The sequence below is a fragment of the Rhincodon typus genome, chromosome 17 (assembly GCF_021869965.1).
Source record: "Rhincodon typus isolate 14 chromosome 17, sRhiTyp1.1, whole genome shotgun sequence".
Classification (NCBI taxonomy): domain Eukaryota; kingdom Metazoa; phylum Chordata; class Chondrichthyes; order Orectolobiformes; family Rhincodontidae; genus Rhincodon; species Rhincodon typus.
Window position 1 is genome coordinate 42,808,484 of NC_063348.1, and position 27,314 is coordinate 42,835,797.

The 27,314-nt window shown below is 42.5% G+C and overlaps 1 protein-coding gene across 3 annotated transcripts; it reads left to right on the top strand.

Moving 5' to 3' along the window:
- The first annotated feature begins 1,268 nt into the window (after nucleotides 1-1,268).
- chst1 (carbohydrate (keratan sulfate Gal-6) sulfotransferase 1) lies at nucleotides 1,269-27,314 on the top strand. Of its 3 annotated transcripts, none has more exons than XM_020528491.2 (2): nucleotides 1,269-1,370; nucleotides 19,107-22,093. In XM_020528491.2, the coding sequence occupies exon 2, from the start codon at nucleotides 19,127-19,129 to the stop codon at nucleotides 20,462-20,464; it is 1,338 nt and encodes a 445-aa protein (XP_020384080.2). In that variant the 5' UTR covers nucleotides 1,269-1,370; nucleotides 19,107-19,126; the 3' UTR covers nucleotides 20,465-22,093. The 3 variants fall into 3 exon arrangements, with proteins under 3 accessions (XP_020384080.2, XP_048463071.1, XP_048463072.1); XM_048607114.1 differs by lacking the exon at nucleotides 1,269-1,370 and adding an exon at nucleotides 2,575-2,670; XM_048607115.1 differs by lacking the exon at nucleotides 1,269-1,370 and adding an exon at nucleotides 27,227-27,314 and having other exon boundaries at nucleotides 15,354-20,483.

The window sequence follows — 27,314 nt, forward strand, 5'->3', positions numbered from 1 at the left end:
AATAATTGTAATTAATTTGATTGATTAAATACAGGTTGTAACTGCATGCACTGTCTGCAAAACTTTTCTTCAGTGTAGAAAGATGGACAGATTCACATTGAGGAATCCATACAGGTGCCTGGTTTTTCAATCCAAATGCTTGCGATGTCCCAAAGGAAAAGATGGTGCAAACCTTGATACTTCATACTTACTCATTCATAACTTCACAAGAACTCTGTTACTTTCACCAGAACTCACTGGATTCAAAATGCATTAGGACATCCTGGGAACACACTCTAGCAATTCTCCCAACATCCATTCTTCTGAATTCTGTTTCTCCTTTCCTTTCCTTTTCTTAAATAAACAAATCATTTTCTCTCTCTCTCCCTTTTTGGAACCAAACTAAAAAGAAATATTTAAGAATATATTTTGATTCCAAAGCCCTCCCATATATTTAAATGAATTATATCACCACAGTGACAAATATTTCAATCTATTTCCTACATTGCATTGGTGCCTTCACTTCAAAAGTGCTTTATTGGCTGCAAAGTGCTTTAAGATGAGCAGTGTGGTGAAAAACACTCCATAAATGAACGTTTTCTTATCTGTAGGGTAAAACATTACCAGGTTTTACAAAGTAATTGCAAGGAGTTTTCCACGTGGTGTGCAGAAGTCTGTGTGTAAGGGAATCTGAGAGAGTGTAAGTATTTATGTATAAGGGTATCAGTGTATGTGTGAAGGTAATGTGAGAGCTTTTAGAGATGGTATTGGTATGTGTGAGTGTAGTAGTGTATTTGAGTATGTGGCTGTGTGTATGTATCTAGGTATGCGTTGTCAGTATCAGTGTGAGGGTGTGTGCATGTGTGTATGCCCCTATAAATGTGCGACACTAAATGTATCTCTGCATGTGTAATGTAGAAGTAAATGCATCTGGGTGTCCGAATGTGGATGTATGCATGTGAACGTGTACCTTTACGTTTGAATATATATCAATCTGCGTGAAATTGTAAGTGTGCATGTGTTTATATGTGTCTCGGTGTGTCTGTATTAATGTCATCGTCAGTATCTTTGTTTCTGTTTGCATCTATCCGCGTGTATGTTATTGTGAGTGTGTTTGTATCTGCCTGTAAGTCTGTGGGAGGGAGTTTACTGAAGATGTCGACATTGCTAATGCTTGCACTGTCACACAGTCAGTAAGGCACGGGCTCCAACACATCCCTCTCAGCATCACTGTCACATGGAAAGTGTTTGCGTCTCCTATACTGGTCAGGTCACCCGGCACCGAGAGACGATCGGGCAGAGAGCTACCAACATTTACAACAGGAAGGATGCACGAGGAGAAACACCCTTTTTGCTTGAAACGATGCTTTGTGTGTGCAAGCCCCGGGAAGGTGAGGAGGGGTCTGCCAATTGGCAAGTCTAAGTGAGAGCAGAGGACAGGTCCTCTTGCTTAAACTAGTAGGGATGAGGCACTGCTGAGTTCTGGGGCGTGTTGTGGTTTGGAATGAAGATGGAAGGGGCGTCTGGGAGGGTTTTGGGAGAGAGAGTTCGGGGCTGGGGTGGGGGATATGCTGTCCCAGGACCAGCGCCCACACGCATCGGCTGGAGGCTGCAGTGAGAGCCTGAGGAGCAAGCTCTGGGGCTGGGAAAGGCGAGTCAGCCACTCCCGAGCTCTCAGTTCAGCTCCAAACGTAACTTACCCTCTGCAAGCCGGGACTTTAGATATCTTTAACATTAACCGGGACACGGACTGAGTGCACGCGGTTAACCGGGACACGGACTGGAAGCAGCCGGTTAACCGGAACACGGACCGAGTGCGCCAGGTTTAACCGGGACACGGACAGAGTGCACGCGGTTAGCCGGAACATGGACGGTGAGCAGCCGGTTAACTGGGACACGGACTGAGTGCATGCAGTTAACCGGCACACGGACCGGGAAGCACCCGGTTAACCGGGACACGGACTTGGTGCGCCCCGTTAACCAAGACACGGACTGGAAGCAGCCGGTTAACCGGGACACGATGGAGTGCTCGCGGTTAACCGGGACACGGGCTGAGTATACCGAACAACCGAGACTGCCTGCCCTGGATTACTGGGTTCCGGATTGACTTCATGGGGATACAGAGTGAATGCAATTAATTACCGACTGACTGCATCAGGTCAACCGGGACACGGAGGAAGGAAGTCGAAAAGTTGGTCTATCAAAGGCGGAATATCAATTCTGTGTGTGTGAGACACAGAGAGAGTGAGATAAGAGAGAGATAGAGAAAGCTGGTCAGATCTGTGAGACACTGTGACAGATCACTGAGAGGTGAAGCGGGAGATGATCTAACCCACACACAGCAGGATTGTCTTAATGGAGAAAGCTAACCGTCCCGCTTCAGCACTCCCTAAGCAGTTTAATTATATTATGCCAGAGTTTCAAATAATTTATATAAACAATGTTGTGCTTTCTACATCTGATCTCGTCCCCAGCATATGTTGGGCTTGACTCAGAATAGCTCTGCTCACTAGAGATAGTAAGAACTGCCGATGCTGGAGTCAGAGAAAACACAGTGTGGAGCTGGAGGAACACAGCAGGTCAGGCAGCATCAGAGGAGCAGGAAAGTTGACGTTTCGGGTCAGGACCCTTCCCGAGAAACGGGGAAGGGGGCTCTGAAATATATAGAATGAAGGGGTCCGGCTGGGCAAGGTAGGTGGGATGGTGAAAGGTAGGTGAAGGTAGGCAGTGATGGGGATTGGTCAGTGGGATGGGTGGGGTGGAGACGTGATGATTTTCAAAATCTCCCCATTCCTGGCCTCATCCCATGACCAACCCGCCTCCTCGACCTGAGGCAACCTGTCCATCTTCCCTTCCACCTATCTGCCCATCCCACCTCACTGAACAGTCCCCACCACTGCCTACGTGCACTCACCTATCACCGTCCCACCTACCTTCCCCAGCCCCACCCCTCTCTATTTATTTCTGAGCTCCCCTCCACCTCCCCCATTTCTGAAGAAGTGTCCCGATCCGAAACGTGAGCTTTACTGCTGTTCTGATGCTGCCGGGCCTGCTGTACTCCTCCAGCTCCACACTGCGGTTATCTCTGCTCAATAGAGGGCGTTCCAAGCTCCTCTCTCACCATCTAAAACTTCAAATACTGAACGAAAATACAGCAGCTAACAGCCCGTGAAGCAGCTTTAGTGGGGCAGCGCGGAGACCGTGGCAAAATCAATGCACCCCTCCCCCTAAATAAAACCCAGGCAGCTTTAAATTGTTGCGTAACATACCGACATACACAGGAGCTAGTGAAAATGGGAATATTTATACCCGCTATTTCCATATCTCCCGCTTCTCCTCTCAGCGCCACTGATCTGACCAGCTTCCTCTATCTCGTGTTGTCTCTGACTCTAGCATCCGCAGTTCTTACTAACTCTAGTGAGCAGAGCTATTCAGTTAACATATTTTCTGACAAGACAACTGAGCTAGGAGCGTGTATCATCAGATATCCCCGAAGCCCTGGTTAACTTGCATTTAAAACTGCTGTATGTACCTTACAAATATGGGCCTGTTTTGTCGGGGTTTGATTTTATTTGGAATATCCATATATAGCGAATTAGGTCAGAATTCAGCAGCAGCAGCGTTTTTGTCAAATGCAAAGAAAGCAATTATTTGCTTGTGCAAGGCTAATTTCAAACTCCGCCAATACCTTAGCAGTCACTTGGCCCCCACCGCGTTTTCTATCCTTGGTTATTTCCAAAAAAGAGGATATTTTTCCAATCGGCCTGTTCAGCGGTTATTGCACACTTCTGGAGCAAGTGGCATTTATACCTGGGCCTCCTGGCCCAGAGGAAGGGACACTGCCACTGCGCAACAGGAGCCTTCCTGTTGGATAGCTACTGTCCCGCTTCACGCACAGCATTAGCACTAGTTTCTCACTCCTATTGCGTGTGTATTGCTACGGGTCACCCAGTTATGTATGGTAAAAAAAAGTGTTCTTTTATAATCGTAAATTATCTTTAGTCCTGATTTGCAGAGTTGCTACGAATCGTTGAGTTGTTCTAATTTAATTTCACGTTAATGGTCAGCAGTAAATAGTCTTCATAGCAAAGAGTCATAATATCATCTGCAGCTTGGAGATGTACAGCTTCCAGACTGCGAAATACTGGGTTTTTCGAGTAGCATGCAGTGACTGTGCTCTCAAACTCACTTCTGGAGACTTGTGGCACGCATCAGGAACAGTTCATTCCTGACTGATAAAGTCAATTGCATCTCGAAGATCCCAAACTATTTCAACATGACGTTATAAATGGTTAGCTTTCTAGATTGAATTAAAATGATTGTGGAGTCAATGCTTAAATGTAGATCAGTCACTTTCCTTTTGCTAACATTGGATAATTTTTGGTTGAGTCACAGTGTCCTTAGTTACCAACTGGGATAATGTCTTGGTTCCACAGTAGGCCCATTGGGCAGCTTAACTGATAAAGCAGGGACAGTTTTCTGTAAACGAGTTGAATAAATGGCAGTTCAGGGTAAGGTGCTTTACCAGAACAGTAGGAACAATGATTGGAAAGTGAATTGGATGATGTATAATTTTCCTCATCCCAGCAAGTGATTTTTAAAAAACGTTTTTATCTTGGTCTAAAATTAATTCAGTCTCTGCCCTAGTATGTGACAAATATACAGCTCAGTTACTGTCTGAGTGTGTCACTAAGGATCCAAAGTACCTCATGGATGCTGAAGGCTGAGCTTCTGAATGTTTTGTATTTAGTGTCATATTTGATTTCAAGATAAGCTTCATGTTCCAAAAACTGTATTTTTCCACTTCCGTAACATTGCCCGACTTGGCTCCTGCCTTGGTTCATCGTTTGCCAGGACCCATAGTTATGCTTTATTATGTTCAGGCTTCATCGTTCCATCATATTGCTAGCTGACCTCCTACATTCTATATTCATAAACCTCATGTTATTAAAAGCTCTGCTATCTTTGTGTTTACTGGGAACAAGTCCCAATAACCCACCTCTTCTGTGCTTGCTGGTCTATATTTATCCCCAGTTAAGCAATGCCTTGATTTTAATGTACCTTGTTTTCAAATCCCTCCACAGTTTCTATGCATCCCATCTCCGTAATATCTCCCAGGCCCATGTCTCTGCAAGGTATCCATCACCATCTAACACTGATATCTTGACCATCCCAGATTGCAGTTGCTCTGTCATTAGTGATCAGCTGCCTATGTCCTGAGCTCTGGAATTCCCGGAGCTCCACCTCACTACCTCTCTTTGGTGCATTAAAATGTGACTTGAAACCTACTTCTTTGATAAGCTTTTGCCATCTGCTCTGTTATTACCTTACATGGCTCGATGTCAAATTTCACTTTATGACGTTCCTTGGATTTCATCATGTTACAGGACCTGTATAAATACAATTGTTATTATCACTGTCTTTTTGCAAGACATTAAATTGAGATTATTGTCCCAGTCTATGATGTTATGTTTCAGTTACAATCTCAGTGTTTTATGTGATCCCAGTTACTGCTCTACTGTGTGACATTTTGTTGTTGTTCCCAACCTTGTGTGTGAGTACTTACCAGGTACTTGAACAATCCTTGTAATTTCCATTCCCATTTCCATCCTGGTTCATTATGAACAAATACATTACTATCACTTTGTGTGGTGTATATGTCTGTTACTGATTAGGATTTATTAGAGAATGCTCATTGTTATCATGCTGCATAACGTACAGTTTCAGTTGCTTCCCTGCTGCATGTGAGATCTACATTCTGATTTCTCTATCTATGTGTATATATTGCCACATACTATGTGGCTATTGTGTAAAGAATAATCTTTGCTATAATGCAGGCGTATTACATTCAGTACCAGTTACAGCTTATATGTACCGTAAACATTCTATTATGGTGTTAATTAGTTCTTCAAAATATGTGATGTACTGTCCTAATCTTAGTGATGTACATTAACTGGACTAGAGTAGTGCAGGGTTTTAAAGTTCAGTTATTATCCTATTGAGTGAGATAGTGAGGCCAGCAGTCTGTATGTACAATGTGCATCCCTGTATTATTATTTAGTATTTGTAATGAAATATCTCAACTACTGTCTTGTTCTCTGTGAGTTCAGTCTAATTATTGCCTCAGTTTGATTTACAATTAGTTATGGTCTATGTGATATATGGCTCAATTATTATCAATGTGATGTATGGACCAGTTCCTGTCTCAGTGTGATATACAATCCAATTCTTTTCTGTGTAACACATGTTTCAGTCTTGTCTCAGTGTGATATGCAGTCCAGTTACTGTCTCACTGTGATATACAGTCCAGTTAGTGTCTCAGTGTGATATACAGTCCAGTTACAGTTTCAGGGTGATATTCAGTCCAGCTATGGTTTCAGTATGATATACAGTCTGATGAGAGTCATGGTGTGATATGCACCCTGTCAGTGGCTGATATGTTAGTGTGACACATGGTCTGGTAATTCTCTTGGTGTGGTATAAAGTTCAGTTACAGTCTCAGTGTGATGTATAGTTTGGTGAGCACTTGGTGACATTTATGGTCTGGTAAGTGTCATTATGTGATATATAGTTCAGTGAGTGTCTCAGTGTGCTATTGACTCCATGTGTTATATGATCTAGTTATTGGTTTGGTGTGAAATACCATCTGGTTATTGTCCCAGTGTGATACATGGACCAATGAGTATCCCAGTGTGATATTCAGTCTGGTGAGTATTCCAGTGTGATACTGTCTCAGTGTGATACACTACCAAGTTATTGACTCGATGTGATATACAGTCTAGTTGTAAGTCTCAATGTGACATACACTCCACTTATTGTCTCCATGTGCTATACAATCCAGTTATTGCTTCTGTGTAATGTATAATCTATTATTATGTCAGTGTGATATATAACTCAATGAGTGTCTTGGTGTGATACAGTCTCAGTTTGTTATATGATTTATTAATTGTTTCTGTGTGATATACAGTCCAGTTATTGGCTTGGTGTAAGATATCATCCAGTTATTGTCCCAGTACTACAAACGATCGAGTGAGCATCTCAATGTGACAATATGTTCTGATTATTGTCTCAATATGATATATGATTTGGATAGCATGATACATAATTAGACTATTGTCTGTGTAATATACAACCCAGAGACTGTCTAAGTGTGTTATTGTTTCAATGTTATTTAATGTCCCCTGTGATATATGGTCTGGCTAGAATCTCATTGTGATTTAAAATCTGATGTGTCTCTAATTGTTATATACAGTATAATTATTGACTTTGTGTGTTATTGGCACGATGTGATACAGTTAATGTGTAGTTAATGTCTCAGTGAGATAAACAGTCCAGTTAGTATTTATATAGTCCAGTTGGTAGCTTGTTGTAAAGTAATATTGGGTGAGTGTCTGAATGCGATATATGGTCCAGTTAGTGTCACAGTGCAATGATGGTTTGGTTAATGTTACAAATCAAATTTTACTCTTAGAGTCATAGAGAGTCATAGAGATGTACATCATGGAAACAGACCTGCAGTCCCACTCGTCCATGCTGATCAGATATTTTAAATTAATGTAGACCCATCTGGCCCATATCCCTCTAAACCCTTCCTATTTCCATACCCATCCATATGCCTTTTAAATGTTGTAATTGTACTAGCCTCCACCACCTCCTCTGGCAGCTCATTCCATATACTCACGATCCTCTACATGAAAAAGTTGTCCCTTAGGTTCCTTTTAAATTTTTCCCCTCTCACCTTAAACCTATGCCCTCTACCTTGGGGAAAAGACTTTGACAATGCACCCTATCCATGCCCTTCATGATTTTGTAAACTTCTATAAGATCCCCCTTCAGCCTCCGATGCCAACGTCTTTTCCTAAGGGTAGCGGAGTCCAAAAGTAGAGGTGTCATCTGCAGACTTACTGACAATACCTCCTATTTTCATATCCAAATTATTTATATAAATGTCAAAATGCAGTGGACCCAGCACCAATCCTTGCGGCACACCGCCGATCACAGGCCTCCAGTCTCCACCAACCTCCACCACTACCCTCTGTCTCCTACCTTCAAGTAAATTTCGTATCCAAATGGCTAGTTCTCCCTGTATTGAAAATGATCTAATCTTACTAACCAGTCTACCATGCAGAACCTTGTCGAACACCTTACTAAAGTCCATATAGACAACATCCACCGCTCTGCCTTCATCAATCTTCTTTGTCACTTCTTCAAAAAACTCAGTCAAGTTAGTGAGACATGATTTCCCATGCACAAAGCCATGCTGACTGTCCCTAATCAGTCCTTGCATTTCCAAATACATGTAAATCCTGTCCCTCAGAATCCCCTCCAACAACATATCCATCACTGACATCAGGATCATCAGTCTATAGTTCCCCGATTTTCCTCACCAGCTTTCTGAAATAATGGCGCCACGTTAGCCAACCTCCAGTCTTCCAGCACCTCACCCATGGTTATCGATGATACAAATATCTCAGCAAGGCACTCAGCAATCACTCCCCTAGCTTCCCACAAAATTCTGGGATACACCTTATTAGGTCTCAGGGGTTTATCCACTGTTACTCGTTTTAAGGCGTCCAGCACCTCCTTCTCTGTATTATAGACACTTTTCAAGATTTCACTATTAATTTCCTCAAGTTCTCTCGCTTCCATATCCTTCTTCCTTGGTGAATTTGCATAAACCACAGACACATTTTGATTGACCTTTGACTATTCCAAACGCTCCCAACCAGTCTCCCATCTTTCACCCAACATCAACCTGTGATCATCCGTACTCTGCTGACTATGTAAATGCTATAACCACTGTGCTCAGCCACTTTCATTGTCTCCAGGAACAACAAAATTTCAGTGTTATAATTGTCATTTTTGTTCTGAATTGCCTCCATTTCCTCAACTCCCCAAATATCCACAGCCTCCTCCAGCTCCATGAATCTTCAAATTCTGTGATTCCTTTCCTGGTCCTCTTCACTTCTTCAACTTTCTTTATTTTTTTAAGTTGATCCTGAAATCCTTTTCTTTTATCCAGTGATTTGAATTACTCATGCCAATGTATATTTCTGTTACTCAGTGTCCACATTGTTTTATTGATAATGTTGCTAAAAAGTGCTTTGGAATATGTTCCCACTTCAAAGCTTCAGGGAACTGCCAGTTGGTATTATTTGATAAGCAAATAATCTGTTTCTGTGGCATTTCACTAAATATTGACCAGGACATCAGGGAAACATATCCCATTATCTCTGAAACAATACCATAAGATATTTTATGCCAACCTGAGTTACTGTCCTAGTGTGCCATATATAACTCCAGTTACTGTCAGTGTGCCATATATAATCCCAGTTACTGTCCCAGTGTGCCATGGACAATCCCAGTTAATGTCCCAATGTCACACACAATCCTTGTGATTGTCCCATTGTGTGATGTATAATCCCAGTTCTTGTCCCAGTGTGTGATGTTCAATCCCAATTACCGTCCCCATGTTGATGTAGAATCCCAGTTACTGTCCAAGTCTGTGATTTTGGCCAATTTTTGCCTGGAGAATTTAGTCTCCTCACTTCATTCTGCTATTATCTTGGTCAAACAATACACTGGTCAAATACTACTAAGAAAGAACATTCCAGTTCTTGTGAATTACTACGAAGCTAATAAAATGAACTGCATTCTGATTTTTATTTCTGTAATTGATGATAAACCCTTGTGAATTGTAATTTGGTTTTGTACAATTTCTTACAAATTGTTGGTATTATTGCTTGCATTGTTTTTGCCAAGGTTCATTTTGCTCTTCATACCCCTCAAAGTGTCCAACTGTTCACCACATCTTTTCTCCTCAGTAATTGATGTGGTTTGTCCTCCATTAACTCTAAGTCAGTAGCAAGCATTGAGTTCCCTTGCTGGCTGTATCTGAAGTTCCATTCTGAATAGGCTGCCCACCTAAATAAAACACTGCATCTCCGATCATTTCTGTCAGGATTAATCTCAGACAACAGTTCCTTTTTTAGAGAATTACTATAGAAATAAATGGATTAAGTCCAATCAACATTATAGAGAATGGGTTACAAGGTGGCCAAGGTTAGGAAACAAATATTCCAGGGTACACAATCTTTTGTAAAGACAAAGAGAACATCAAGAGAGGAGTGTCAACTCCAATAGTAAAGAATGACATATGGGCAGTCATGAGGAAGGATCTTGGCTCAGAAAATAATTAAGTAGCATCAGTATGGGTGGAGTTTAGGAATTGCAACAGTCAGAAAATATTGGTGGGAGTAGTTTATTCTGTTGGACAGAGCGTTAAACAAGAAACTATTGCAGTGTGTAATAAATGTGGTGGACTTCAAACTTCAAATAGACTGGACCACTCAAATTGACAAGGATTGTTGAAAAGTAGAATGTTAGTATGACAGTTTCCTGGAGCAATATATTCCACATTGTGGAACCAACTGTTGATAAAGTTATTTCAAACAGTCTTATGTACTAACATCAGGGTCAATTAGTAATATCATAGTAAAAAATCCACTGGAAATAAAATTGAATTCCGTGTTATGTTTTAAAGCAATATACTGCAATAACAGCAAGAATCTTAAACTTAAAGCCAATATCATAGATATGAGGGAAGAACTGGCTGAGGTTGATGGGATAAATAAATTCAAAGATATGATGGGAAATAAATAGTGACAACAAGTTAAAGAAACAATTCAAAACATTCAACAAAAACACTGAAAAGTAAAAGCTCAACAGCATGACTTATCCCTGGCTTGGTCTGGAATATTTGAGGGTAGTATAAGATTAAGAAAAGAGGCTAACAATGGTGTGAAGGATAGTAACATGTCTGAAGTTTAAGCGTGATTTTTTTTTAACACAAAGGACCAACAAAAAAGATGATGAAAAGGTGAAAAAATACGAAAGGAAATAAATCAGGAATATATAATCAGATTGAGCTTTTTCAATTGTATGATGAGTGTAGTGAAAGTACACATTATTCATAGTCATAGAATCATAGAGTTTGCAGCATGGAAACAGAACCTTCAGTCCAAGTAGTCCATGGCAATTCCCAAACTGAACTCATTCCTCTTGCCTGTGTTTGGCCCCTATCCATCTAAACCTTTCCTATTCATGTACTTATCCAAATGTCTTTTAAATGTTGTAAATGTACCTGCATCTACCACTTCTTGCGGCAGTTCATTCCACACAGGAACCACGCTGTGTCAAAAAGTTACCCCTCGTGTCCTTTCTAAAACTTTTTCTCACCTTAAAAATATGCCTCCTAGCTTTGAACTCCCCCAACTGAGGGAAAAGACCTCTGCTATTCACTGTATATGCCCCTCGTTATTTTATAAACCTCTAAGGACATCCCTCAACTTCCGATGCTCCAGTGAAAAATGTCCCAGCCTATTTTCATAACTCAAACACTTGATTCCTGGCAACATCCTGGTAAATCCTTTCTGAACAGTCTACAATTTAATAATATCCTTCTTATAGCAGGGCAACTGGAATTGCACACAGTACGCCAAAAGAGACCTCACCAACATCTTGTACAATCTCAACTTGATGTCCCAACTCCTAGACTCAATGCTCTGAGCAATGAAGGCAAGTGTACTAAATGCTTTATTAACCACCCCACGTACCTGTGACACAAATTTCAAAGAATTATGTATCTGAAATTCTAGCTCTCTCTGTTCTACAATACTTCCCAGTCTCTCTGCTCTGCAATACTTTCCAGGGCCCTGCTATAAGAAGCAGGAACTAATACTTTATCTGTCTTCACAGTAGAATATACAAGTTTCATACAAGAATAAAGGGTAACCTAAGGGCTAAAAAGAATAAAGGAGTGAAGAAAATTGATAGCAGCAGAGCAAAAATTTACTGGAAAACTTGAAGGACTAAAATCCAATGATACCCAGGAATCAATGGCTTACATCCCATGGTTCCAAAAGAGACATTTGAGAAATAATGGACGTTCTGGTTATGATTTTCCATAGTTCCTTAGAACTGAAACAGTCCCAGCAGATTGAGAGTCAGCAAATCCAACACTGCTATTCAAGAAAGATAGATAAATCAGAGAACCAGAGGCCAGTTATCAATTGATATGTCATCAAGAAAGTGCTCATATCTGTTGTTAAATAAGTCTTAACAATGCACTTAGAAAATGATAATTTGATCAAAGGCAATATAGATTATTAAATGGAAATTGTACTTAAAAAGTTTGTTTGAGTCATTTGAGGATGAAATTGGTCATATAGATCAAGGAGAACTGCTAGATATAATGTATCTGGATTCCTAAAAGGCAGTCAATAAAGAGTGATACAAACAGCTAACAGGGAAGTTAAGGGCTGGTTAAGTTGTGGATAATATATTAGCATGGGGGCTTTTGTGGTGAAGTGGTAGTGTTATTACCTCTGACACAGGAGACACAGGTTCAAGTCCCATCTGCTCTGGCGGGAATGACATCTCTGAACAAGCTGATTCAAAAATTTTAAGTCCTGTTCGAGCATAGATAGAAGATCGTTAACAGTCAGTAAGTACAGGCAGCTGAGACTGATGGACTGTTGCAAAGAACTGTGCTGGGGCTCAGCTTTTTAGTATTTATTTTAATGACTTAAGACTGTTATGACCAGACACTGAATGAGGTTCCTTAAATCAGTATGGTTCTGGACAGGCTGCCACAAACTGTTAAGCTCCTAGTAGGGAGGGATGAACTGGATCTCCTTCATTTTTTCATCCACTTTCAGTTGGTTGCAACAGGATTAATTTTGAAAGAATCCTTCCTTATTTAAACCTCTGTCCCAGACACACTTACACTTGTTTTAAAAGGAGCCAATTTAACTAGAATTTCTTGAGTTAACAAATGCAAGAATTAGTAATGCAAAACATATATACACAGATTAGAGGTAAGAGGTGAGTCAAAAAAGATAAATATTAAAAAGCAGGTCAGTCTCTGAATTGTTTTGAGAAGAGCAGAAAGTTGAATGTTGTGCCTGTTGCAATGGAGGTTACCAAGTGTTGACACTAGTAACTGAACAGTTGATTTCACAATCCTTAGATTGGTTGAGATTCTGTAATTCTGATTCCTTTTGACCATGATTGAATTCCAGCATTCAGGGTAATAGTCCTTTTGTTGTCCTGTATTCTTTTGCCTGTTAAGAATACTTCAAGTTAGAAAGTATCATCCTTTACCTGCAGCACAGGGGTCACAGCAAATAGGATGATCCCTGGTATGAAGGGGTTGTCTTATAAGCAAAGGTTAAACAGGTTAGGACTCTATTCACTGGAATTTAGAGAAATGGTCTTCACAGGATAGTTATCTTTCATTTTGACTCCCTCCCTTTCTTAATAAAGGTTGGTACATTGGCAATTTTCCAAGCCTCTAGACCTTTTCCAGAATCTGATAATTCTTGGAAGATTATCACCAGTGATTCCGTTATCTCAGTAGCTACTTCTTAAAATGCAACCTGTCAGGTCAGCAGACATATGAGCATTTAGCTCCATTAGTTTCTTCAGTGTGTTGTCTCTGGTGATAGTTTTGTTTATTTCCTCCCCCGCCCTATCATTAGCCCCTTCATCATTTAGTATTTTTGGAATGCTGTTAGTATCATAGAATCTCTATAGTGTGGAAACAGGCCCTTCGGCCCAACAAGTCCACACCAACCCTCACAGCATCCCACCCAGACCCATTCCCCTATATCCCACCTAATCTACACATCCCTGAACACTATGGGCAATTTAGCATGGCCAGTTCACCTAGCCTGCACATCTTTGGACGGTGGGAGGAAACTGGAGCACCCGGAGGAAACCCACACAGACAAGGGGAGAACATGCAAAGTCCACACAGACAGTCGCCCGAAGGTGGAATCGAACCCAGGTCCCTGGCACTGTGAGGCAGTAGTGCTAACCACTGAGCCACCGTGCCATGTCTCCTACCTGTAAACCTTTAGCCACCCTTACAAAATGTTGGGTCTTCTTTCTTGTGGAAGACATTCTTATCTAAGCTAAATCTTTTGATTGTTTTGGGGACTGATGATTTAAATCCTCAAAAGAAGCCTCCCCAAAATTTACTATGATAACAAATGCACACATTTCTGTACTAAACATTACAACTCAAGAAATTAGTTCAAAGTGATGATTAACCCAATCAAAATTCTTTTTTCTGTGTTGAAATCACAGAAAGAGGCCCTGATTTGTTATAACCAAAGCCTGGACAAGGTTCTCCAATTGATTACAGGATTCCCCAAACTGTTAAGGTCCTGGGTAAGGAGGAATAAACTGTCTTATTTATTGACCTCCCCTTAAATTGGTCATGACAAGATCATTTCTTCTAAAAATCCCTTTCCTTGTTTATACCTTACTCCCGGACCCACATTAACTTATGTTTTAAAAGGAACCAATTTAACCAGGTGATTAGCACTAGGTTATAGAACTGGCACAGGCATGATGTGCCAAATGGCCTCTTTCTGTGATTCAGCAAATTTCTCCAGAGTTTAGAAGAATCAGAAGTGATCTAATTGAAAATACAACATTCTGAAGGAGCTTTGCAGAGTTGACACTGGACCTTGTTAGCTTATTTCTCTTGGCTGAAGAATCTAAAGCACAGGGACATTCATTAATTTAGGACTGAGATGAGAATAATTTTCACTCGGGAATTGTGAATATTCTGATTTCTCCACTCCAGACAGTCATAGAATCATAGAGCACAGAAACAGACCCTTCGGTCCACCCAGTCCATGCCGAACATAATCCCAATCTAAAGTAATCCTGCCTGCCTGCTCCTGGTCCATATCCCTACAAACCTTCCCTATTCATGTACTTATCCCAAGTGTCTTTTCAATGTTGTAATTGTGCCCACATCCACCAGTTCCTCAGGAAGTTCATTCCAAACACGAACCACCCTCTTATGTAAAAAATGTGCCCATGTCTTTTTTAAATCTCTCTCCTCTCACCTTAAAAATGTGTCCCCTAGTCTTGAGATCCCCCATCTTAAGGAAAAGACATCTACCATTAGCCCTATCTAGACCCCTCATGATTTTATAAACCTCTTTAAGGCCATCTTTCAACCTCCAATGATGCAGTGAAAAAGTCCCAGCCCATTCAGCCTTTTTTCTTGTAACTCAAACCTTCCATACCTGGCAACATTCTGGTAAATCTCTTCTGAACCCTCGCCAGTTAATAATGTCCTTCCTATAACTATGCAACTAGAACAGGACTGTGGAGAGATTTTTGGTCTCTCAGATAATCAAGGGATATGTGGAGCAGGCAGGACAGTGGAGTTGAAGCCCAGGATCAGTCAAGGTAATTCTGAATGGCAGAGTCTGTTCCTGCTCATATTTCTTGTGTTCTTATATCTACAATGAAGCACATCATGTAACAGCTCTGTGTCAGAGTTTGTGCTGCACATGCAGATCCACCCACCACTCCTCATCTAATAATTGTGGTATTGTGGCTTCTGAAAATTGCTACCTGCGAAATCCACAGTGTTTGAATGCCAAAGGACAAATTTAAATGTATATTTTACACAGTCAATGAGTACAAAAATAGCAAATGTTAGAAATCTAATGAAAACCAACACCTTGAAGGATGAGGGCAAAGGTTTTTGGGAACACAGTCTTTAAGTCTCCTTCTAAGTCACTCACTATTCCACCTTGGAACTACCTTGTTGTTCCTTTGTTCAATGTCACTGGATTCAAATCCTTGAACCCCTTCCCTAACAGCACTGTGGGTGTACTCTGGGAATTAATTAGAAATCACTAAATCAGCAGGAATTTCTACTTTTATATTCTATTCTCATTATAGTGAACCTTGAAAATGTTTCACATTGTTGACAGAAGTGTATCTAAATTTTCAACTTTATATTAAGTTCATAATTAATGCTAAGCTCCCTCACTGGCCTTTAATTAGTTCAACATTACATTTCTCCATTAGAATGAGAAATGTCACACACTAAAACGATACACTTTTGGAAGTGAGTGATTTTTACCTTCTTCCTTATTCATCTGCATTAGTCATTATTTTGCTACCTGTAAATTTCCATATTAGAAGTGAAGAGTTTCAGTTTGTATTTCCCGATTTGCTGACTATGACGATATTTCAAAGTAATTGGCTGTTGCCATGGTTTCTGGCATCACTGCCAGCACATGTTTCATGATTCTATTGACAGTTCCAGATTCAAACTGATATTGGAAAAGGGGAAATACATGTCACAGATTGATTTTTTTTTTTAACCTGTACAACAATACCCAAAACAAAAATTGTGTCAAACATGCCTGAAAAAATGAATTCACAATGCATGTGAGCATTGATGCATAATTGAATGGAAAGTTCCTGAAACTTGCAGTTTATGAATATCTCTTAGTCCCTAGATGGCACCTGATATACCATGCAGCGTATTAATTGGAACCAAAAAAATGGAGGCTAGGGAACTCAGGGGAAATAAATATTGGTGCCTTGTAAACAGTCCACATTACAGAAGAGGAAGTGCTGGAGATCTTAAAAAAACATGAAGGTGGATAAATCTCCAGTACCCGATCAAGTCTATTCTAGGAGATGGTGGGAGGTTAGGGAAGAAATTACGGGGCCCCCAGCAGACATATTTGCATCATCTACAGGCACAGATGAGGTGCTGCAGGACTGGAGGGTGACTAATGTTGTGCCTTTATTTAAGAAAGGCTGTGAGGACAAGACTGGGAATATAGGCCATAGCATTTGACATCAGTGGTGGGTAAGTTGTTGGAAGGGATTCTGAGACAAGATTTACATGCATTTGGAGAGGCAAGGGCGGATTAGGGACAGTCAGCATGGCTTTCTTAATGGGAAATAGTTTCTCACAAATTTGATTGAGTTTTTCAAGGACATAACCAAAAAGATTGAGGACAGAGCAGTAGACATGGATTTTAGTAAAGCCTTTGACAAAGTTCTACATGGTAGACTAATTAGTGAAGTTAAATCACACAGGATTCATGGAGAGCTTGCCAATGGATACAAAACTGGTTTGATGGTAGGAGACAGAGGGTGGTGCTGGAAGGTTGCTTTTCAGACTGGAGTCCTGTGACCAGCGGTGTTCCACAGGAATCGGTCCTGGGTCCACTTTTGTTTGTAATTTATATAGATGATTTAGATGAGAATTTAGGAGGCATGGTTAGTAAGTTTGCGGACAACACCAACATTGGTGGTATTGTCAACAGTGAAGAAGGTTAGCATTGCTGCCTCACAGCGCCAGGGACCCAGGTTCAACCCTCGGGCGACTGTCTGTGTGGAGTATGCACATTCTCCCCGTGTCTGCGTGGGTTTCCTCCCACAGTCTAAAGATGTGCGGGTTAGATGGATTGGCCATGCCAAATTGGCCGTATGTTCAGGACGTGTAGCTTAGGTGGGTTATAGCAGGATGGGTCTGGGTCGGATGCTCCAAGTGTCGGTGTGGATTTGTTGGGCCGAAGGGCCTGTTTGCACACTGTACGGATTCTATGATCTATGATTACAAAGGGATCTTGATCAATTGGCTAATGGGCTGAGAAATGGTAGATGGAGTTTAATTTGGAAAAGTGCGAGGTATTGCATTTTGGAAAAACAAACAAGGGCAGAACTTATATAGTTACTGGTGAGGCCCTGGGTACTGTTGTTAAATAGCAAGACCTAGGGGTTCAGGCACGAGGTTCTTTGAAAGTTGCATCACAGATAGACAGGGTGGTTAAGAAGGCTTTTAGCTCACTTGCCTTCATTACTCAGACCACTGAATATAAGAGTTGGGATGTGTTTTTGAGGTTCTACAGGACATTGTTAAGGCCACTTTGAGTACTGTGTTCTGGTTGCCCTACTAGAGGGAGGATATTATTAAATTGGAGAGGGTTCAGAAAAAATTTACCAGGATGTTGCTGGGACTGGAGGGTTTGAGTTACAAGAAGAGGCTGAGACTTTTTTCACTGGAGCATAGAACGCTGAAGGGTGACTTCATAGATGTTTATTAAATCATGAGGGGCCTATAGAAGGTGAACGGCAGGGGTCTTTTCTCTCGGATGGGTGAGTTCAAAACTAGGGGGTATATTTTGAAGGTGAGAAGAGAAAGATTTAAAAGGGACCAGAGGGACAACTTTCTCACAGAGGGTGATTCATGTATGGAATGAACTGCCAGAGGGAGTGGTAGTCAACATTTAAAAGACATCTGGATAGGCCAAACGCAGGCAAGTGGGACTAATTTAATTTGGGAAACTTGATCGGCATGGACAAGTTGGATGGGAGGATCTCTTTCCATGCTGTATGACTCTATGAACCTGTTGCCAAGTAGTGCATTAATAATAGCGTAGTTGTGAACTTAATGTTACATTTCCACAAAATTTGACCAAATATTACAACTTTAAAGCAGACTGACTGCAAAACTGGGATACTGTAAATCAGTAAAATTTTGCCCACATTTTGTTTTTCTATTTCCAAAAATAAACTTTAAATAGCTTTGGATGCTGGAATTCTGAAAAAGAATATGTTTGAAGCATGCAGCAGGCCAATCATCAGCTGAAGAGAAGACATACGAGTTCAGCTGTCAAGTGTTGAATCCTTCATAGGAACCTAGTTAATTCATGCGCAGCTGGCTCAGTTTTCAGTAGCTGAATGTTACAGCACAAGTTATCTAATTGTATTTAAAGACCAAGATTATTTTTAACAGCAGCAAGTATACAGGGATTTGAAGCAATTGGAGAGAAGATGAGTCACCAGGGATCTTGTGGCATATTGGAAATACCTAACTCTGGGCCAAGGCACCTGAACTGAAGTCCCCATCTTCTCCAGAGATGTACAGTAACTTTTCTGAACAAGCTGCAATAGGAACAAGAGGAAATAGCTAGTGTTCCAATTTAGAGGCATCCAGCAGCAATATCCCTACCCTCTGGGTTAGAGGGCTTGGGTTCAAGTCCCATCTGTTCCAGAGAAGCATATTAACATTTTAAATCAACTGTTCAGTGAAAGTATATGGATAGATCATTCATGACCTGATGAAATGGCAGGATAGGCTTTATAGATGAATGCCGTACTGCGGTTCCCACATTCAACCAAAAAAAGGGGAGAAATAAGATTTCAGTGTGTGTAAAGAGAGGGTGATATTGAATTGAATGAATGATGGTGCCAGTACTGATGTCCTTTTGGGTTTTGTATTCTTACAGGGTACAGCACAGGGCACTGAATGACCAGCCACAGGTTTAGGGCCATGGAGTGTTCCTGGAAAGCGGTGCTGCTGCTGGTCGTAGCCTCGCTGACCATACAGTACACGGCCATCCGAAAGTTCATCGCTAAGCCGTTCACCATCTGCCGCGTCCCCAAGCATACGGGCTGCCGCCCAGGTCCGGGTGCGTCCTGTGAGCCCCAGCGCCGGGCAGTCAGCCACATCCTGATCCTGGCCACCACCCGGAGCGGCTCGTCTTTCATCGGGCAGCTGCTGAACCAGCACTCGGACATCTTCTACCTGTTTGAGCCGCTCTACCATGTGCAGACCACGCTGGGAGCCGGCTCCAGGGGCAGGCCGTCGTCCTCGACCTCGGCCGCGGGCAGGCGCTTGCTTCTCGGCGCCTACCGCGACCTGCTGCGGGGACTCTTCGAGTGCCGGCTCCACGAGTTGGAGGCTTACATCAAACCGGCTCCGGAGCAACATCGGACCCAGCGGCTCTTCCGCCGAGGGGCCAGCAAAGCGCTGTGCTCGCCGCCTGTCTGTGCCCCGGCCACCTCGACTCCGAGGCCTCCGGCCGGGCCGGGAATGCAGACCTCGGACAGAGAGGGCGACAGCAACGACGGGGAAGGCGCTCCATCCGAGCGCTGGGAGGAAGGCGAGTGCGTGCGGCGGTGCGGTGCCCTAAACCTGACCGAGGCTTCCCGGGCCTGCATTCTGAGGCCTCACGTCGCCATCAAGACGGTGCGGATCCCCGCCATCGGCGACCTCAAGGCGCTGGTCGAAGACCCTCGCCTCAACCTCAAGGTGATCCAGTTGGTGCGCGACCCCCGCGGCATCCTGTCGTCCCGCATCGACACCTTCCCGGACAGTTTCCGCGCCTGGAAAATCTGGCGCAACAGCGGGCGCAGGCCTTTCAACCTGGACGCATCGCATCTGAACGCCACCTGCCAGGATTTCCTGCAGTCGGTGGGGACCGGCCTAGCTCGGCCCGACTGGCTCAAAGGCCGTTATATGTTGGTCCGTTACGAGGACCTGGCCCGCGAGCCCGAGCGGAAGACGCGCGAGATGTACCGCTTTCTGGGCGTCGCCATGGATACCAACGTGCGGCGCTGGATCGTCCGCAACACCCGCGGGCCCGGAGCGTCGGGCAACCACAAGTTCGCCACGGTGCGGGACTCGGCGGCCACGGCCGAGGGCTGGAGGTTCAAACTGAGCTACGACATGGTGGAGCTGGTGCAAAACTTGTGTAACCTGACCCTGGCCCAGCTCGGTTACAGAATAGTCAACTCGCCCGAGGAGCTGAGAAACACGTCCGTCAGCCTCGCTGAGGACAGGACCTTTCTGCCTTTTTTGTAATTGTAAATAGTTCGTGCCAGTGAGTGATATATTTTTGATAGGGGGGGGAAAGAAGTGTTTTTAACTAGTTGAATTTTGCTTTGCAACCTCTTTTCCAAAACACACACACACACAAACAGAAGATTTAGGAGCAAATTACTGCAGATGCTGGAATCTGTACTGAAAACAAATTCTTTTAACTGGAGTAACCACATGCCCCTTCCTCAATTGTCCAGTGGTTTTATCACTGGCCTGTTAATCCAGAGACCCATGTAATGTTCTGGGGACCAAGGTTCAAATCCTGCCATGGCAGATGGTGTAATATGAATTCATCAAGGAAAATCTGGAATTCAAGATCTAAAGGTGACCATGAATCCATTGACAATTGTTGGACAAAGTACAATCTGGTTCACTAATGTCCTTTAGGGAAGGAGACTGCCATCCTTACCTGGTCTGGCCTACATGTGACTCTAGCTCCTCTAGGCAATTAAGGATGGGCAATGAATGCTGACTTAGCCAGTGACACTCTTATCCTGTCAATGAATAAAAAAAAACCTCCCTTCAGAAGGAAAAAAAGTTCTTCCTTAACACCATTAACGAGAAGTAGGTCACCCATCAAATCTACTCTACCATTTAGTGGGATCAGGGCTGACCTGATAATCCTCAACTCCACTTTCCCCTTCACTCTTTACTCATGCACTGCTTTAAGATTGGTTTATTCTTCCTTACTGAATAAAATTATTCTTGACTGTCAGTCTCCAGTACATTGATACCTAATAAACAACTACTCAAAGATTATTGTTAGGAGGACTATTTATCTTCAACACCAATGCTTTTCTCCAGGGTTTGCTCAGAGTAGTGCCCTGGAAGAGGCTCCAGATAAAGCCCAGACTGTTAGCAACCCTAAAATATATTACAAACTCTCAAACAACCCTCCCTGATACACTGATTCCTTTTGTTGTACAAGTTTTCAGGGTTGCTGGTTGGCAGAAGTGGAAGGTCAAAAACATTTTCAAAACATCCCAACCAAAATATATTTTAATGTGAGTAAAATGTTTATAAAAATACTGAATATTTTTTAAATGCACTACATCTTTCTAAAATGTCAAATTATCTTAAAAAGGAACCAACATTTCTGTATTGAAGTATTTTTCATACTATTGCAAATGGCTCAATTATCCATTTTGTCTCTCCTGAGGCTGTCTTGTGGATTTTAACGTTCTGCATAAATGATGACAGAGCATCCAAGATTCAGTGCCAAAACATGCAATTGCTTGTATTTAAGTAATTTAGTTGAAGAATCGTATTGTGAAAAGAAACACTACAAAATGGAATCAGAAAAGAAAATAAAATGAGACCAGTGTTGTCCAGTACCTTACACAAAAGCCATATGTGGCTAATTGGGAATCCATATCGGCTAATTACATCTCTGGTGAATAAATACAAAAATTAGTAATAGACAGTCATTGGGTGTGTGATCTGAAAACACATTCGCACGGCGTATACCTGTGAACTTAACCTTTTTGTCTGTTTGTCAGTAAAATGGTGGTACAAAAAGCATTGTCCAAGTGATTTTTTTGATCGTGCTTTACTTCCTATGTTATTGAATGGTACTAGAGTAAATATACATGTGATGTACAATTACCTCTATTATGTGTACTGTATTTTCTGTAAAACTTGCGCATGATGTTGTGGCCCTAGATTTTTAAATTTGCAAATTGAATTTCCTAGTGATTGAAAGAAATGAACTGAGGGTCAAGATTTCATGTTTTAGCACTTACTGTAACAACTCAAACATCATAGATCAAATGTTACCAAACAATTTAATCCATTGAACGAAAAAAATATATACTTTAGCATTAATTAAGGCAATCAAGATACTCTTTCAATTTCTTCCACTGTGCATCACACTTCTAGCGGATAAAGTATTGCAGCAGCCTCATTTCTTCCTACCATGCTAGACTACAACTTACAGTTGCTTTCGAAAGTCAGTTCACTCAGCCTCAGTCTCAGCTGCATCCAGCTAATCTCTGCCACCTTCCAGTAAGGTCTACCTTGGGACAATGCAAGTTCCTTAAATCTCAAAGATCCTGGTAATTCTGTTCCCTTAAGTAGATTGTCACCGAGATCTTACCAACTTCTGCACATCAGTAAACCAAGCAGCATCATAGGGGCAGAGAGGCTGACGTTTCGGGCCTAGACCCTTCATCAGAAAAGGGGGAGGGGAAGGGGGTTTTGAAATAAATAGGGAGAGAGTGGGAGGCGGATAGAAGAGGGATAGAGGAGAGGATAGGTGGAGAGGAAACAAACAGGTCGAAGAGGCGGGGATGGAGCCAGTAAAGGTGAGTGTAGGTAGGGAGTTAGGAAGGGGATAGGTCAGTCCAGGGAGGACGGACAGGTCAAGGGGGCGGGATGAGGTTGGTCGGTAGGAGATGGAGGTGCGGCTTGAAGTGGGAGGAGGGGATAGGTGGGAGGAAGAACAGGTTAGGGAGGCAGGGACGAGCTGGACTGGTTTTGGGATGCGGTAGGGGGAGGGGAGATTTTGAAACTCAACAGGTCTGACAGCATCCATGAAAAGAAAACAGCTAACGTTTCAAGTCCAATGACACTTCCGCCATCTGCAATCCGACCCCACCACCAAAGACATCTTTCCCTCCCCACCCTTATCTGCTTTCCGGAGGGACAACTCTCTCCGTGACTCCCTTGTCCGCTCCACACTCCCCTCCAGCTCCACCACACCCGGCACTTTTCCCTGCAACCGCAGGAAGTGCTACACCTGCCCCCATACCTCCTCCCTCACCCCCATCCCAGGCCCCAAGAAGACTTTCCACATCAAGCAGATGTTCGCCTGCACATCTGCCAATGTGGTATACTGCATCCGCTGTACCCGGTGTGGCTTCCTCTACATCGGGGAAACCAAGCGGAGACTTGGGGACCGCTTTGCAGAACACCTACGCTCGGTTCGCAACAAACAACTGCACCTCCCAGTCGCGAACCATTTCAACTCCCCCTCCCATTCCTCAGACGACATGTCCATCCTGGGCCTCCTGCAGTGCCACAACGATGCCACCCGAAGGTTGCAGGAACAGCAACTCATATTCCGCTTGGGAACCCTGCAGCCCAATGGTATCAATGTGGATTTCACAAGTTTCAAAATCTCCCCTCCCCCTACCGCATCCCAAAACCAGTCCAGCTCGTCCCTGCCTCCCTAACCTGTTCTTCCTCCCACCTATCCCCTCCTCCCACCTCAAGCCGCACCTCCATCTCCTACCGACCAACCTCATCCCGCCCCCTTGACCTGTCCGTCCTCCCTGGACTGACCTATCCCCTTCCTAACTCCCTACCTACACTCACCTTTACTGGCTCCATCCCCGCCTCTTCGACCTGCTTGTTTCCTCTCCACCTATCCTCTCCTCTATCCCTCTTCTATCCGCCTCCCACTCTCTCCCTATTTATTTCAAAACCCCCTTCCCCTCCCCCTTTTCTGATGAAGGGTCTAGGCCTGAAACGTCAGCCTCTCTGCTCCTATGATGCTGCTTGGCCTGCTGTGTTCATCCAGCCCTGCACCTTGTTGTCTCGGATTCTCCAGCATCTGCAGTTCCTACTATCTCTGCACATCAGTATCTGTCTTGGCAATCTCTGCCCAAGTCTCTCAACAGCAGCTGCCTTTTACAATGTTAAGATGTGAAAACTGTTGCTTGATATTTTTCAATAGGTTTCAGTTTAGATTTCTTTCTCTATGACAATCATACCACAGGCCTATTTCTGAGCTGGAGACCCAATCACCCAATCCAGTGGATTCAAGTTTTAAGACACGATATTATTGGGGTGAGGTGATACAAATGTGGGACTTTACAAGATGATTAAGTATCAATGTAGTCATAATTGTTTTTGTAACACTGTCAAAATGCAAATTATCTTTCCAATTCAAGTTTCTTTTTCAATTTCTTCCTGTAATTCAAACTTTTGCTTTTCTAACTTCAAGTTGATTCTTATTGAAGTCTATGTAGCCAAACTTGTGCCTTTATTCCATTTGATCCATTTTCTCCTCAAGGTTTAAATGCTGAAAAACAATATTTCACTAATCGCCTGTTCTGAAGAAGGGTCATTGGACTTGAAACGTTAGCTGTTTTCTTTTCATGGATGCTGTCAGACCAGTTGAGTTTCCCCAGAAATTTCTGCTTGTGTGTGTTTCAGATCTCCAGTATCCATAGTTCTTTGATTTCTTTCAATAATAAGTGCCTTTTTAAACCCTACTTCAAATTACCTCTTAATTTCTCAGCCACTGCTGTCTACTTAACCTTTGTTAACTAGGCTGTAGTAGACATCTTCTCTTGCCTGATGCTCTGAACTGTTGAAGTAGTCATGTTAATGTTTTACCAAAAGCAGCAAAAATCTCGTATTTATTTTAACTCAGGGAAATCCCAGTTTTACAGCCTCTGAATTTTGACCTCCAACAGCCTCAATTTTTTGCAGTTCTCATTAAGACCAGTAAAGGCTAAACATGAATTTTCCAGTAACTACTGGAAGTAAATTGAGTGGTAAGATTTTGCACTTTAAAACTTTTACTGCAAGAAGAAACTAAAATCAGAAAAGCCTTCCTGCTCCTATGATGCTGCTTGGCCTGCTGTGTTCATCCAGCTCTACACCTCAGATTCTCCAGCATCTGCAGTTAAAAGCCTTCCTGCTCCTATGATGCTGCTTGGCCTGCTGTGTTCATCCAGCTCTACACCTTGTTATCTCAGATTCTCCAGCATCTGCAGTTCCTACTATCGCTGATGCCAAACATTACTTGTTTTCTGTGTTTTTCTAAATGGGTGGAACAGTGGTCAGCACTGCTGCTTCACAGCGCCAGGAGCCCGTGTTTGATTCCCCCTCAGCCAGCGGTCTGTGCGGGTTTCCTCCGGGTGCTCCGGTTTCCTCCCCCAGTCCAAAGATATGTAGATTAGGTGGATTGGCCATGCTAAATTGCCTATAGTGTGCAGGGATGTGTAGATTAGGTACGTTTGGGGAATGGGTCTGGGTGGGATGCTGTAACAGTCGGTATGGGTTTGTTCAGCCAAAGGGCCTGTTTCCACACTAGGGATTCTATGAAAAAGTCATAAAACAAAAAGTACTTTTGCATTAACTGTGCACTGCACCTCTGGCAGATGTATAACATAAAGGGACCAACACATTTGCCACTAGTTTTGAAATGCAACTGTGTGAAAAAAAACGCAAATATATATAAATCACACCTTTATCACACATTCAAATGAATGTCATCACTAAGTTTCCCACTATCAACATCCTGGGATTTACCACTGACCAGATACTGAAACTGAACCAATCATATAAACACTGCAAACAAGAGCAGGTCAGAGGCTGGGAATTTTGAGGTGGTTAATTCGCTTCCTGGCTGCTTGAAGTCCTGTCCACAATCTACAAGACACTTCGGGGGTATGTTGGAATACACTCTACTTCTATTAATCAGTGTAGTGCACAACACTCAAGAAGCTTGACACCATCCAAAACATAGACTAGTACTCCACACATCAACTTAAATATATATAGTATCTCCACCAACGACACACAGTGACTACAATATCTACCAGTTTGAAACAGGGTGGCACGGTGGCTCAGTAGCTAGCACAACCACCTCACAGCGCCAGGGACCCAGGTTTGATTCCATTCTGGGTGACTGTGTAGAGTTTGCACATTCTCCCCATGTCTGCATGGGTTTCTTCTCGATGCTTTGGTTTACTCCCACAGCCCATAGACGTGCAGGTTACATGGATTGGCTATGCTAAAATTGCCCATACTGTTCAGGGATGTACAGGCTTGGTGGATTAGCCATGGGAAATGCAGGGTCATGGAGATGGCATGAGATGCTCTTCGGAGGGTCATTGTGGACTTGATGGGCCAAATAGCCTGCTTCCAAACTGCAGAGATTCTATGATGGCTCCTTAAGTGTGTACAGCGGATGTGTCTACAGACACTGTCGAAATCAGCTCTAAACTTAAAGGGAAATATGTTTGAGGATAAATTACACCTCTCATCGCAGTAAAATAAAGTTTACTCCGCAAATTGCTAATGTAGACTTTTACTCCATATCTGGACATATCAGAGAGATAAGCACCCTGTAGTCTGTTATGCACATTGCTAGTTGTGGATAATCTTCTTTTCCCTATCCTCTCTTCTATGGACATTTATTGTCTTCCCATCATGGAGGCTTGACCTCTCCCACAATATTTCAGTATTCACTGTGTTCAAGGGTATGTGAGACCATCCTAAATTGCAAGAGGTAGTGGTCATTGTTAATGATTAATTTACATAATCCAGACAGTTTTAGGTAAGAACAAAGCCTGATTTGAAAAGTTACTACTGACTACGCAAGCACTTGAAAATAATAAAACATAGATAATACTGGAAATACTCAGGAGATTAGGCAGCATTGGTCAACAGAGAAATGTGGTTCAGGTCCACATACTTTGTGGCCATTTTGATGAAAGTTCATTTAGCTGAAAGATTGTTTCTCTCCCCACTCATGTTACCTGATCTGTTTATGTAACCTGCAATTTTTGTTAATATTTCAGATTTTCAGTATATGCACTATTTTGCATTTCCTTTGAAAACAGTATTGCTGATTCTTTATCCATCAATAGTGAACCAGGTAACAATGAATAAAACAAATATGAATTAGTCAGCTGCTTATTTGCATTTCTGGCATTTGAAAAAAGCAAGTCTAAAAGACAAGATTTCAGAACTTAAATTTCAACGGTTACTGTTTTTATTCTTTTACAGAGAATGGATCAATGTTTGGGATGAGGAGTTGTCAAATCTTCAAGGAAAAGTTGACTCCTCTCTGAAATTAAAAGCAAAATTATGGGAA